General features: G+C 42.1%; 2 protein-coding genes across 8 annotated transcripts in view; one reads left to right on the top strand and one right to left on the bottom strand.

Annotated features, from left to right (window-relative positions):
• Nucleotides 1–10519, bottom strand: part of Lrrc63 (leucine rich repeat containing 63) — a 46660-nt gene extending 36141 nt beyond the window's left edge. For 3 of the 5 annotated variants that reach the window (XM_006519545.1, XM_006519548.2, XM_017316193.1), the window contains exons 1-6: nt 10082–10519; nt 9022–9191; nt 5427–6122; nt 4682–4825; nt 2493–2653; nt 544–642 (exon numbers count right to left, since the gene is read on the bottom strand). In XM_006519545.1, the coding sequence (XP_006519608.1) occupies nt 544–642; nt 2493–2653; nt 4682–4825; nt 5427–6122; nt 9022–9145 (1224 nt within the window). In that variant the 5' untranslated portion in view covers nt 9146–9191; nt 10082–10519. The remainder of the gene's footprint in view (nt 1–543; nt 643–2492; nt 2654–4681; nt 4826–5426; nt 6123–9021; nt 9192–10081) is intronic. The other 2 variants (XM_006519546.1, NM_027581.1) reach the window with 2 other exon arrangements.
• Nucleotides 10520–10661: 142 nt separating this feature from the next.
• Nucleotides 10662–12286, top strand: part of Lcp1 (lymphocyte cytosolic protein 1) — a 99738-nt gene continuing 98113 nt past the window's right edge. Inside the window, exon 1 of one of the 3 annotated variants that reach the window (XM_006518704.1) lies at nt 10662–10761. The gene's annotated coding sequence lies outside the window, so the exon portion shown is untranslated. Of the gene's footprint in view, nt 11269–12286 lie in introns of all 3 variants that reach the window. The other 2 variants (NM_001247984.1, XM_006518701.3) reach the window with 2 other exon arrangements.

Raw genomic sequence — 12286 nt, forward strand, 5'->3', positions numbered from 1 at the left:
ACACACTTGCCTTTGCCCCTCCCCCAGGAGTCATCAACTGCCCATAGCACCTCAGATAGGAGTGGGAACTTATGTGTCCCTCCCCCACCCATACCAGAATGTGGACTGCCTTAATCATGTGTGGGTCTTATTTGGGCAGCCACAGCTGCTAAGCATTCTACTGCGTGCAGACAAAACTGTGTTACCCCAGTCCTCCCAGGCTAACTTTTTTTTTTAATTTCTGATTTGCATATGGGTAAGTTAGTGTTAAAGTTTACTAAAAGTCAGAAGAATGAATTAAATTTTACACATTATACAACCATGAGGACATCTTTGAGACCTTAGTATAATGCTGCTGCATTTGGGGCTAATGTCACTGAATTTCCAAAAAAAAAAAAAAAAATGTAAATGTGCTATACTTTTTTTTACTTCTAATAAGTAAGGCTTGTTTAGATGCAGTTCAACATGTATTTGTTTTATAATATCTTCAGGTTATCTTAAGATATCTACTTTTATTTACAATAGTAAAATTTAGCAATATAGACAATAAAAAAGTAGACTTACTTCTATAGGAAATTGGTTTAAGTCATTAAATGATAAATTAAGGTATACCAATTGAAAAGCCACAGGTGTTAAGTCTGGACAGTTTGCTAGAAAGAATCCCTGTAGGAATAACAAAAAATAAGATATTAATTATTAACAGTAAATTCTCTCTGTTGTACAATGTTTAATTTTCTAATAATAATACTACAACCTCACCAACAGGGTGTACTGTCTAAAACTGTTCTGATCTATTAAGAGAAAAATTACAACTCTGTGTAGTTTTAATCCATCTTTTTCTTTGCATGTGTGTGTGATAGATATGTGTGAGTATGTGAGTAAAGGCATGTGTTCCACAGGACATGTGTGACAGGCAAAGGTTCTTAGAATTGATGGCAGTTGCTTTATCCAGTAAGCCATCTTCTCAGCCTGCATTATTTTTATTTTAAGAGATGATGACTATGTTTTCATTTTTCTATGGCTAATTTGTTTAGGGGACGCCTTCCCTAGTTTCTTTTTCTAGTGCACAGAAACACAGTCTATGATTCTGTATGTTGATCTTGCTGATTAACTTTGCTGAATGTATTAGCTCTAAGACCTTTGTCAGTGATGATCATAATTCTAAAAGCCACCATCCCAAACACTGAAATTCCAGAAGAACACATGACAATCCTAAACTATTAACTTGTTGGTATCCCTGAAGTCCTCAAAACTATTTCCCACTGGAGGAAAAAGAAAAAGTCACATAAGGGAAAGCCAAGTTCTTGGTAGGGGGCTGGGGACTGACGCACATATGCGGTTGTTCTATTTGTTGCTAACTTACTTATCATTTACCACTTCTGCCTTTTTTATACACAGCGCCGTGCTTGCTCAAACACGCTCTTCAGCTGAGAGTAGGAAGAACTTGACAAGCATTCTGAAACCGGGCACTTTACTGATGAAATGTCCGTCCCAGGCTATAGAAGGCATTGCTCAGTCAACCAGGGCTCTCTCTGAGTGGAGATGTGGCTGCTGAGGTGATAAAATTGATTCATTTGCTAACATGAAAAAAGTACAAACTGCACTCGGGCTAACAGGTGACACCTTAGGACTCATTAAAATTCTCTCTCCCTCTCTTCTCTTCTTCCCTTTTCTTTCTTTTACAAACAAAAACAAAACAAATGTATAGATTTTTGAAGCTAAAAGAGTTCTGAAACCTGGGGATGTAGCGTGTTTGGGTAGAGTGCTTGCCCAGCAAGCATGGGGCCCTGGATTCCATTCCTAGCACCATGTAAGCGGAGCATGGTGGAACATATGTAGAACTCCAGCACTCCGCAGTTGGAGGCGTGAGGACCCAAAATCATCCTAAGCGGTACTGCCAGCTCAGGAGACATTGCCTCAAACAAGCAAACAAGCCAAGGAAGTAGTGCTGAGTACAAATCCAACTGTGCGTGCTTACTGTGAGATCTCCTTACTGTGCGAGTTGCTTTCCTGCAACATCTATGTTTGCATCTGCAAAATGAATTATCAAGTTGCCTACACTGCAGACTGTACAATGTAGGAGGAGCTCTGGCTTGGAACATAGTATGTGTTTAATAAATGACAACCAGTACTACTGTGATTCGTCTGCTGGGCCATCCAAGCGTCCAGTGCAGACCAGCTTCACACTGGACTTGACACAAGGTCCAAAGCTTCTGGTAATTTAGAAACATGAACAATTTCAATCCTGCTTCCCAGAATAAATGAGGGAAAAAAAAATAAAAACAGTATGACTTCTCTGGATCGCAGCAACCTTTTAAACTTTATTGGTGAACTGAAGATAAACTTAGATAAGTTAAGTTTGGAGGTATGTTTTGCATGTATTCCTGGGAAGTGTCTGCGGTAATAGGAAAAGCTCCTTCAATGTAATGAAAACTAACCTAGATTGAGAAACTGAAAAGGTAAAAATAACTGATAATACCAATGGGCATGACTATTAAGGAGGTCTAACATACCTTAAGATTAAGTGCATTTCTTCCATATATTTGGCAATTTATTATGGCCAGGGTGGTCAGCGCCAGTACTGTTTCAGAGCGTGTTGCTGCAACAGCCTTAAAGCCTTCCCCTCGTAAGACATGGGCATCTGGGCCTATTGTTCTGGTGGTTCTCTGAACAGCTAATAAATAGATAGATAGATAGATAGATAGATAGATAGATAGATAGATAGATAGATAGATAGATATTCAAAATGTCAAACCATAGGGTATTATGACTTCCATGGCTAAGTGGCATGGATGCTCTCACAAGAATGAATTACCAAAGGGATTGGCGATCCAGGTAGTCTGGAATCAACTCCCCAGATCCTGCACTCACCCAGACAGGATTGGTCTCTGTGCCACACCGGCTGTCTTGCTGGTTACATAACTGTCTTCACAAAATAAAACTGTATGCTCACTGATCGATTCTACCTACGAAACTCAGACTATATCTCTGCCTTCGGAAGCCACATGTGAAGATAATTTAAAAATCCTCATCTATAAATTAAGTAAGCAACTTTATGGTTGACAAAAAAAACCAAAAAACAAAAAACAAAAAACAAAAAAACGGGCATAGTGAACCGCATAGCTCTGATGTCACTTCCCCAGGAACATCTCCACTTCCTTCCTAAGATCCCCCTGATCTACCACTCCAAAGCCCCATACAGGTGGCTTCTTCCCTCAGTGGATAGATTCCATACAGAGAAGGAAAGAAAACAAAAAAAAAAGCTCCTAGCAGTTAGCCAAGCAGAGGCACCTAAATTAACTTCATCATGTCCCCTGTGCATATGAGCTTGCATCAGACAAGATCTGTGCAAGAATATACCAAACTGCAACTAGAAAATATTTTTGAAATTCTATGAAATACATTTTAAGCCTGCAACTACTTTTTGGCTGTATTGCTTGTAGAAAGATCATTTTTTAGGCCATGTATACTAGATTGGTTTTGAACCCACAGAGATCTGCTTGTCTCTGTCTTCCAAGTACCGCAATTAAAGGTATCTCCCCTCGTGCTCAGCTCTTCCAGACACACATTTACAGGTCTATAATTGCTTTCAGTTTCTGAAACAGACTGGACTCACTACACATCTATTGCAGTAAAATGTAATCACAAAGTTTAGAAATGTGTACGGTGCCAAGTAGTGAACTCTGGCCATAGGAGGAAGGAGGCAGCGAGGACTCAGCAGGGGGGAGTTAAGACACAAAGATGGCAGCTTGCTCCCTGCTCACCATTCTGCTGCCCCATAAGTTTCTCTAGGACTGGGGCCTGGGGCCGTCTGAGTCACACTGCATTGGTTACTTTCCAATGCCTTCGGGGGCTGCTTTATGTGCATTTGTGTAGATTTGACTGTTGATTTTGGTAAGAATGTTAGTCCATCATTAGTTACTTGATTCTGGGACAGGACCAGAACTCTTTATTAAAAATCTGTCAGATAACTCTAACACTGTTTCTGCTACTTTTCAGTCACTTTGCTTGCGTAGGCTTGGTAATAATCAATTATTCGCCAAGTACTATGTCCATCAGATTGCAGGTAGACATACATGTGAGATGTAAAATTGAGTCACTTTTCAGCCAGTGTATGGACCTCACTATGTAGCCCAGGCTGGCCTTAAACTCTCAATCTCCCTGCCTCCTGTCTGCTACCATCTCTGGCAGTAGAACGATGTCAACTTTCCCTAAAGATGGTTCTCATTTGTTTCTGTCATATGGCTAAGGTCCAGGCACTTAGAATGGGGCCTCGAATGTGGGGGAGAGTTGCCACCTAAAAGTGCCTGTCTATTGTCCCTGTCTAGATTAAGAACGCATCAATTTTATATTTTCAACATCAGTACAACATCTGGCCCATTGTCTTTTTTTTTTTTTTTTTTTTTTTTTTTTTTTTTTTTGGAGACAGGTTTCTCTGTGTAGCCCTGGCTGTCCTGGAACTCACTTTGTAGACCAGGCTGGCCTCGAACTCAGAAATCCGCCTGCCTCTGCCTCCCGAGTGCTGGGATTAAAGGCCTGCGCCACCACCGCCCGCCCGTGTGTAAGGAAACTGCTGAATAAATGGCTTAAGGAACGGGGGAGATGTGTGCCCTAACACTCACACAAACCAAATAACAAACACTTGGAGTGAGAGAGAATAATCTTATAATTGCTTCAAGAATGGTATAAACCTAGCACTTACTTTCAGGCGGTTTGTGGGCTTCTGTTTTTCCACTCACTGCAGCGGTGGTGGTGACAGCGGTGGTGGTGGTGGTGGTGGTGGTGGTGGTGGTGGTGGTGGCGGCGGCGGCGGCGGCGGCAGCGGCAGCAGCAGCAGCAGCATTTTCTAGATTGAAAAAAAGAAAAAAAAAAAGAGAACAACTTTTAGATACCTTTGAGAGTGATTTCATTATAAGTATTATTATTATTATAATTATTAATGGACTGGGCTGCACTTCCTGTCCCCTTTAGGAGTCCTGTAGGCTACCCTCTAAATAGCTGTTTATCCTCCTTGAATACTTTAGGTCCTAGGTAAAGCACTACCAGGCACCTTCTCACTGATTTCCTTCTAGGTTTTTGTGAACTTTCTGATCAACTTTCATCAATACTATCCAGATACAGTAGCCAGGCTATCCTTCACAGCTCTATAAGGTCAGGGTGACTGTTGGTGTTCCCAGGCTGAGGTACGAAGTGTTAATCTAAATGTTCTTTTTTCTGGTCTACAAAGTGAGTTCCAGGACAGCCAGGGCTATACAGAGAAACCCTGTCTCGAAAGAAAAAACAAACAAACAAACAAACAAAACCAAAAACAAACAAACAAAAAAAAAACAAAAAACAAATGTTCTTTTTTTTTTTCTACCTTGAAAACTCTCCACCTCCTTGTATTTTTCCCTCTCCTCTGTTCTTAATGGCACCACCCCTGAAGACCACGTTTCAATTTTACTTACCTATCATAGCCTGTCTTAGAGGTTTTCTTGGCAAAACAGGCGTTGGCAGAGAACGGGCTGGCGGGAGTGAGCCAGTGTTCAGTACCACTTTACTTGGGGCTGCCGAAGGGTGTGTCCGTTCAGACCACTGCGGTTCAGGTATTACAGATGAAGTGCTAGGTACAGGGCTGAGTGCTGCCCTCTTTACATCTCTGAGAAGAGGGAGCTCTTGACTATAGCCTGAAATCTTTGGTGCAGGGTGAAACTGGGTACCTAGTGGCTTAAACTTAGATGCGATGAATCTAGAGTAAGAAGTGGGTGAAGGTTTGGAAAACTCCTTGGAAAGAACTAAAGTGTTAAATGTCTTTTTAGTGAGATACCCATCTTCTTTGACTTCCTTTTTCGAGGACTTCTTGGCTCTTTTTTTCATTTGGGATAGCGTATTCTTAAAAATTCTGGAAGACGCCGACAGACATCTTGGAATGAACATGGAACCAGCGGTGCTCTTTGGGACCTTCCAGTGAAAACGGCGAACACGGTGTTGATGTGGAAAAATGTTAACCACTCTTTCGAGTGCCTTATGGTCATAGTCAAGACAGATGGTTTGAGTGCTGGTAGGTCTTTGTGATTGAGAAACATTTTGATCCATTTTCACGAAAGCACTTTCATCAGGATCGAACTTTCCATAGGTCTCCTCCTTCGGTTCTCTAGCCTTAACTAAACAGAATAAAGGGTTAGAGGGCGAGATGAGCATATATTTATTAAGCTCTCCAAACAAAGCTGCTAAAGGCTGTTTTTTTGTTGTTGTTTTTTACTTCTCATTCACCTTCTAAGAACAGATCCGCTTAGCTGTGGGGACTTCTGTCAAACTGATAGGAATATACTTTGAGCAAACAATTGAGAAGCTAACCGACTTACAAAGGATGGAGCAACTCTTGGAAGAACAAAAACCGTGGGGAAAAGTCCAAGACACAAAGAAGAGATTTGGGGCAGTTGTCACTAAAACTCTGGCAATAGAGACGGCGAAAGGGACTTTTGATGAAATGGCTCGTTCATCATCAGCTTTCCCCATCTGAATTTTTTTATTATTATTTAGTAAAGTGCAACATTTCTTTTTCATGCCAAATGAAAACATAAAAGCAGCCTTTCAGACATAGGGACATGCTGATACTGACTAAAAGATACTGCATGTTTATGTCTCTGCTAAGAACTCTTTCCTCACTTAGGTCCAGAGATTTATGGAGCCTGCATTATTGGATACCTCAGTCCATCAGATGTGCCTCTCCTTACCTATGGGACAGAATGTCAGGCATCATCTTCCTGTTGCCTTAACTGCAATAAATGGCGATGAACATTCCGTTCCAGCGAGGAGGGAATGGATTCAGTATGGTGGAACTTCAACGGGAAGGTACACAAATCCTCTACCCAGCATCTCAACTCCCCCTCTATGGATGAGGCCAGAGCTGGGCTGAGAGAGAGGGACTGTGATTGGTGTCATGGCCACCACGTTAACCCTGTTCCCAGACTCTCCCTTCTCCCTTTGGTGGCTGGAGAGGGACATGAAATTTCCCATTTCAAGCCAATTGAGGGGGACTTGGCAGAGAGCTGTGTATGGAGGACTCCAAGGAGTGACTACTGAAGGGGGAGCTGGCGTCGCCTTATCACCTAAGCAAAGTGTACCAGCATTCTTAACCCAACCATTTCACCATGACCTTAGCTTTTTTTCCCCCCAAGGTATTTCTATTCATACGTTTCCAGTACTATCCTCTGCATGCAGAAAGCACACAGTCTCCTTTTTTTTTTTTTTTTTTTTTTTGTATCCCACTTTAAGTCAAGGTTTGGTTCAAGCCTTGCTACTACAGCTTCTCATAGCTGCTAACTACACCGGTCTCTACCATTGTGTGCACACATATGTATCCAAGTGTATCCAATGCTGCTTTCTCCTGTTGCTTCCTGTCTTCATTTCCTGTGAAGCTCATTATTAGTAGCCAACGGAAAGGTGATGTAAAGCAGGAACAAGGTCATTAAATTCTGTACGATGAACAGGTACGTTCCAATTTTTGGCTATGTGAAGGTTCTGGTTCCGTGTTATAATGTTTATTTTATAAATTAGACTTAAGCCACTTATATTTGTTCATTCATTGAGCAAATATCACAAATACCCACTATGAACAAAGTACTCGGGGTTGATGTTAGTCAAGGTCATAGACTCTCCAAGATGGCAAAGGCAAATAAGCTTTGTGGTGCCAACGTCGAGAAATTCTGCACTGGGCTATGGAGTGAAACCAAAGACAAATAGTGAAAGTCCAGCACAGAACCTGGTAAGGAGCTGTCAATCTGCAGGGCCGTGGGTGCTACTTACAGAACAGCTTGCAAATATAGAAACACGGGACATCACAGAAACACAGGAAGGATGACGTAGAAATGGCACAACAATGGTTTTGTCGGATTCGGGGGTAATGGATAGATTGCTTTTTTACATCTTTGATAGGCATAGATGAAAGGATAACTTTAACATTATAAAAGTGGCTCATCTTTAAAAACTTTTTAAAAATGTGTAGGAGTGTTTTTGCCTACATGACATGATTGCCTAGTGCCTGCAGAGACCAGAAGAGAACACTGGATCTTCTGGAACTGTGAGGCACCAAGTAGCTGCTGGGAATCAAACCCTGGTCCTCTAAGAAGAGCCGCCAGTGCTTAACCACTGAACCATCTCTCTGGCCCCTATCCCACCTGACAGAAACTAGTGGAAGATGATGAGCAAGGTCTGGTTTTGTTGACTATTTCATCACCAGTTCCTACAGTGTGCTTAATAAACACAGTCAATCTTCATTATTTGTTTAGACTTAGCAAATGCTCAAGTACCCTACACTGAACTTCTAGGGAAAATTATAAGGTCAGGTTCCTTTAAGACTCTGTTCTCAACATTTTCATCAACCAATCCACATATAATCGTGTGGTTCTATGGTCTGCATTTAAGGACATACTATTTGAATAGATATGATGAAATATACTTTCCTAATATATAGAATATATCATTGGTTTGTTACTATAGACCTCACAGCCAAGCATACTGCACACATCAAGGAAGTTCGTCTGACATGATGTTCTCTGCTAAGCACATTACAGCTTTCTCTTGTTTAGACTGAGCTTCAACAATACACTTATGGATATCATAAACCAACAGATAAAAAAGAGGGGGCACAAAAAATTCAAAGAACCATGGAATTAAGTAGACCAGGAAAGGAACACGTGTTTATATTACAGGAGCTGAAACAGGAAGGCAGAGTCAATCCTGCGTCATCCAGGTGTGTACTGGGTTCATGCGTGTTGTGGAACTTGTATTTTCGCTTATCTAAACACACGTTCCCATGAACAGAAGAACTATTGATTTGGGGATTTTAGCAGTAAGTAAACTCATATTTGACAAGTCCACGAATGAGGATCAATCAATGAGCACACCTATAGAACTGATTCTTGGTTGTTGTCACCTTATGATAAACATTTTTCCGTATGGCTATTAGTAACTGTCTTTACTGAGATTGTAAATTAAGTAAAGCAAGGGATTTCTATGGAAAAAAAACACACCAAGGTTAATACACATATCTGTACATACCTGTATGTACTATACGAACTTTCTTTTTTAATAAAGGTACTTTAGGGAGCTTTGGAGGTAAGGGTCTTCGCAGAAGTAGTGGATGCTGCTGGGTTTTGAGTGAGCGATAAATGCTCTTTTTCATAGCTGCTGGTTAAGTGAGAACTGAACTTCCTGAGAACGAATCGTTACTGAAAAGAAGTGGTTATCACTTAGAAAATATCCTTACGGAAACCATTCTGAGTTGCTATGATACTGAGTTTAAGCAGGCTAGCATTGTAAGGAGGGGGGGGGGGGAAAGAGTAAAAAAAATCATTTAAAATTTATTTTTGAAGTACTTTTAAAATGGCATATTTTTAATACAGGCTTAAGCATGGAGCTTAAGAAAGACAGAGAGGCATTCAAAAAGTTTAACGTTTTCTTTCTGTACTGGATATTGAAACTCTGGTCTCATGCAAGGCCATATCACTGAGCCAAATCCCCCTGCTTTCCAATTTGCTTAAAATTAGAAGTTGGGAAATACATTTGTAAGCCCAACACTTGAAAGCCTGAGACAGGAGGGTCAGCCTGGGCTACACGGGGAAGGGTGGTTTCTTTTAAAAATTTAGATTAATAATTAATATAGATAAAACATATTCTATTATTAATCTAGACCTTGCTAACATTTCCCGTGTGAGTATGAAATTCAACCAGCCAACGCTATTTTCAGTCAGTAAATGGTGACCTCTCTCCCTGCAATATAGGCATTGGCATTTCATTCACTACCTCCCAAATATTATCAGTATAGACTTAGAAGGGATTTTGGAAAAAAAAAAAAAAAAGAAGGTAAAGGCCTCTGAAATCCCACAGTATCTAACCATACACAAACGGTTTTCTTGTATGGCGATGGCTTGTTTTAACTCTCAGCTGACTTAATTTGTCCATAATTATGCAACTCCAAAATAAGACAGGCTTTTTAATACAATGAGATGTTCCAGGATGGCGGGGAATCCCAGAGAATAGGGAAATAAGGACACCAGCTGTCCTCCGCCCCCCCCCCCACGCCCCACCGCCCAAAATAAGTCTTTGTTTTCAGGGCAACCTCAAAAGTGCCTGGCACAGTGCAGCTCCGCGGAATGCCCGGCAGGCAGGGAACCCTGGTGCGGTGCAGAAGAGCGGTTTACCCGCGAAAGGTAACTGCAGGCCAGCGCTCGCTCCTGATTTGTCGGCTGGTAGCGCGTGCCCGCCCGCCACAAGTTTCCTTTTCTAGTTGGTGGGGAGACCCCATCACCACCCCCCAGTCCCCAAGTGTCCAGCTCCTACGGACCCTGCCTTCAAGCACACAGACCAGATTTCCCACGTCCATCTCCTTTATCCCTGAGTCCTGGCTGCCAGTGACTGTCTAGCGAGGTCTCCAGTTAGGTCTAATTCCATGTTTGTGCTGGACGCAGCTCCTTTAGCAGCATCCCCAAGCCCTGCTACAGCCGAATTACGCTCATAGTAAGGACCACCAACTAGTCCCCGCCCCCCAACACTTCCCCACCCCCCCGCACCCGCACACCCCCCCCCCCCAGCTAGCCCGGTAAGAAGCGCAGGCGCACGAGGGTTGGGCACGTCGGGAACTAGGGGCGGGGCATTGAGCCCCGCCCATCTGCCCCGCCCACTCGATCCACCCACTGATTTCGCCACCTTAGGCCAGTGGCCCCTAATTCTGCTGCGGGCAGCGCAGGATGCCCGGAGGCTGAAGTGGTGGAGCCGGGAGGAGTGGCTCCACGTGTAGCTGTACGGAAGGCTGTGGTGACAATCGTTATTACTATTCTTACTCTTAAAACAGTGGCCACTATTATTTACTTACTTTTCTCCATGACTTGACACCGGTGTCTGGAGACTGGGTTGGCATTTTCTAATACGGCTACACTTTTGGGCAGCTGGCCACCGTTACTCATTTTGCAGTAAAACCCTTGTCTCCAAATCGCACGTTCTGTTTTCCTTCTTGTCTCTTGGGTGCAACCTGGTTTGTCTTTCTGTTTTTAAAGTTCTTGGTGGAAGTGGAACTGTGTGGGAACCGAGAGCTGTAAGGCAGTGAGTGGTTCCAAAGCTCTTTAAAAGGACACCCAGGTCTCACTGTCACGGTGGTTGGCTGTGATTACCGGTGTTGGTGCTGTCTCCATGTTCAGTGGTAGATATACCGCGCTTGTTTGCCTGTATGTGCTTGCTTCTCTGGAGATTTGAGAACGAAAACTGGAAAGAACCTATTACAGAGACGGGAAAATCCAACTGAGAATTCAAGTAAGGGGCACTTCCTTCCAGTCACCTCCCTTAAGTGTTTCTCTTCTTAAATAAGGGTGTGGGAATTTCAATAGCACCTTGGGAAATCAGAGACTTCTAGATTCGTTTACTAACCAAGTCTTCCTTTTTCTCCTAAGAGCAAGCATATATTTTGAACCAATGGGAAAATAATTAAAGATGAATCTGGGTAATGCTGTACAACTGTTGTCCTGTGGTGTGTTGGTTGGTGGTTTTGTTATGTAGATTACTTTGTTGTTTACTAGGTACCCTTTCCAAACCAGGGATTTTATTTCACTTTCGTCTGTGTTTGTTTTACATTGCTTGGTTTCCCTGAAAGACAGGAAGCAGACAGAAAGGCAAATCTGGTGGCCACGTTTGTCTCAAGTAATGTATATTGTTCATTATTTTGTAAACAGCAGAAATGTTTCTATTCTTAAGGATAAAGGTGTGGGCAGTCTATTCTTAAAAGCTGAGACCTACTGGAATTCAGTTTCAATGACAGATGTGTTTCAAATGTATGCTTAGCTTTGCATAGTCAAAAATCAAGGCAAGTGCATTTGTTAATTAAAAAAAAATGCTTTGTCATTCTTTGCAGGTTTCTTTTGGCAACTACCATGCCAGACCCAGGGCAGTTTAATATGTAACCTCAGCAGTTGTCAGTATTTTGTTTTCTATAACTATTGCTGTAACTATAGTTCCAACCATTTAGAGAAATGAAATAGTAATGAAAATTAAATCCCTGGTTTGATAAGTCTTCTACGCCCATGTCAGCTATTCTACCATACCTTACACATTTTCCATGGGAATGACAGAAGCATGGGATAAAATTGTGAAAGCCTACATTCCACTCAGTTCTGATTACTTTAGCACTTCTTGTATTTAATTTGTTATTTTTGAAAGTACGGCTACCTCACCTTCTCCTTCCTTCCTTCCTTCCTTCCTTCCTTCCTTCCTTCCTTCCTTCCTCCTCCTCCTCCTCCTTGTCTTCCTTCATCCTGTTTATCTCTTGGAAGGGAGG

This window comes from Mus musculus, chromosome 14 (assembly GCF_000001635.26).
Source record: "Mus musculus strain C57BL/6J chromosome 14, GRCm38.p6 C57BL/6J".
In the NCBI taxonomy this organism is placed as follows: Eukaryota; Metazoa; Chordata; class Mammalia; order Rodentia; family Muridae; genus Mus; species Mus musculus.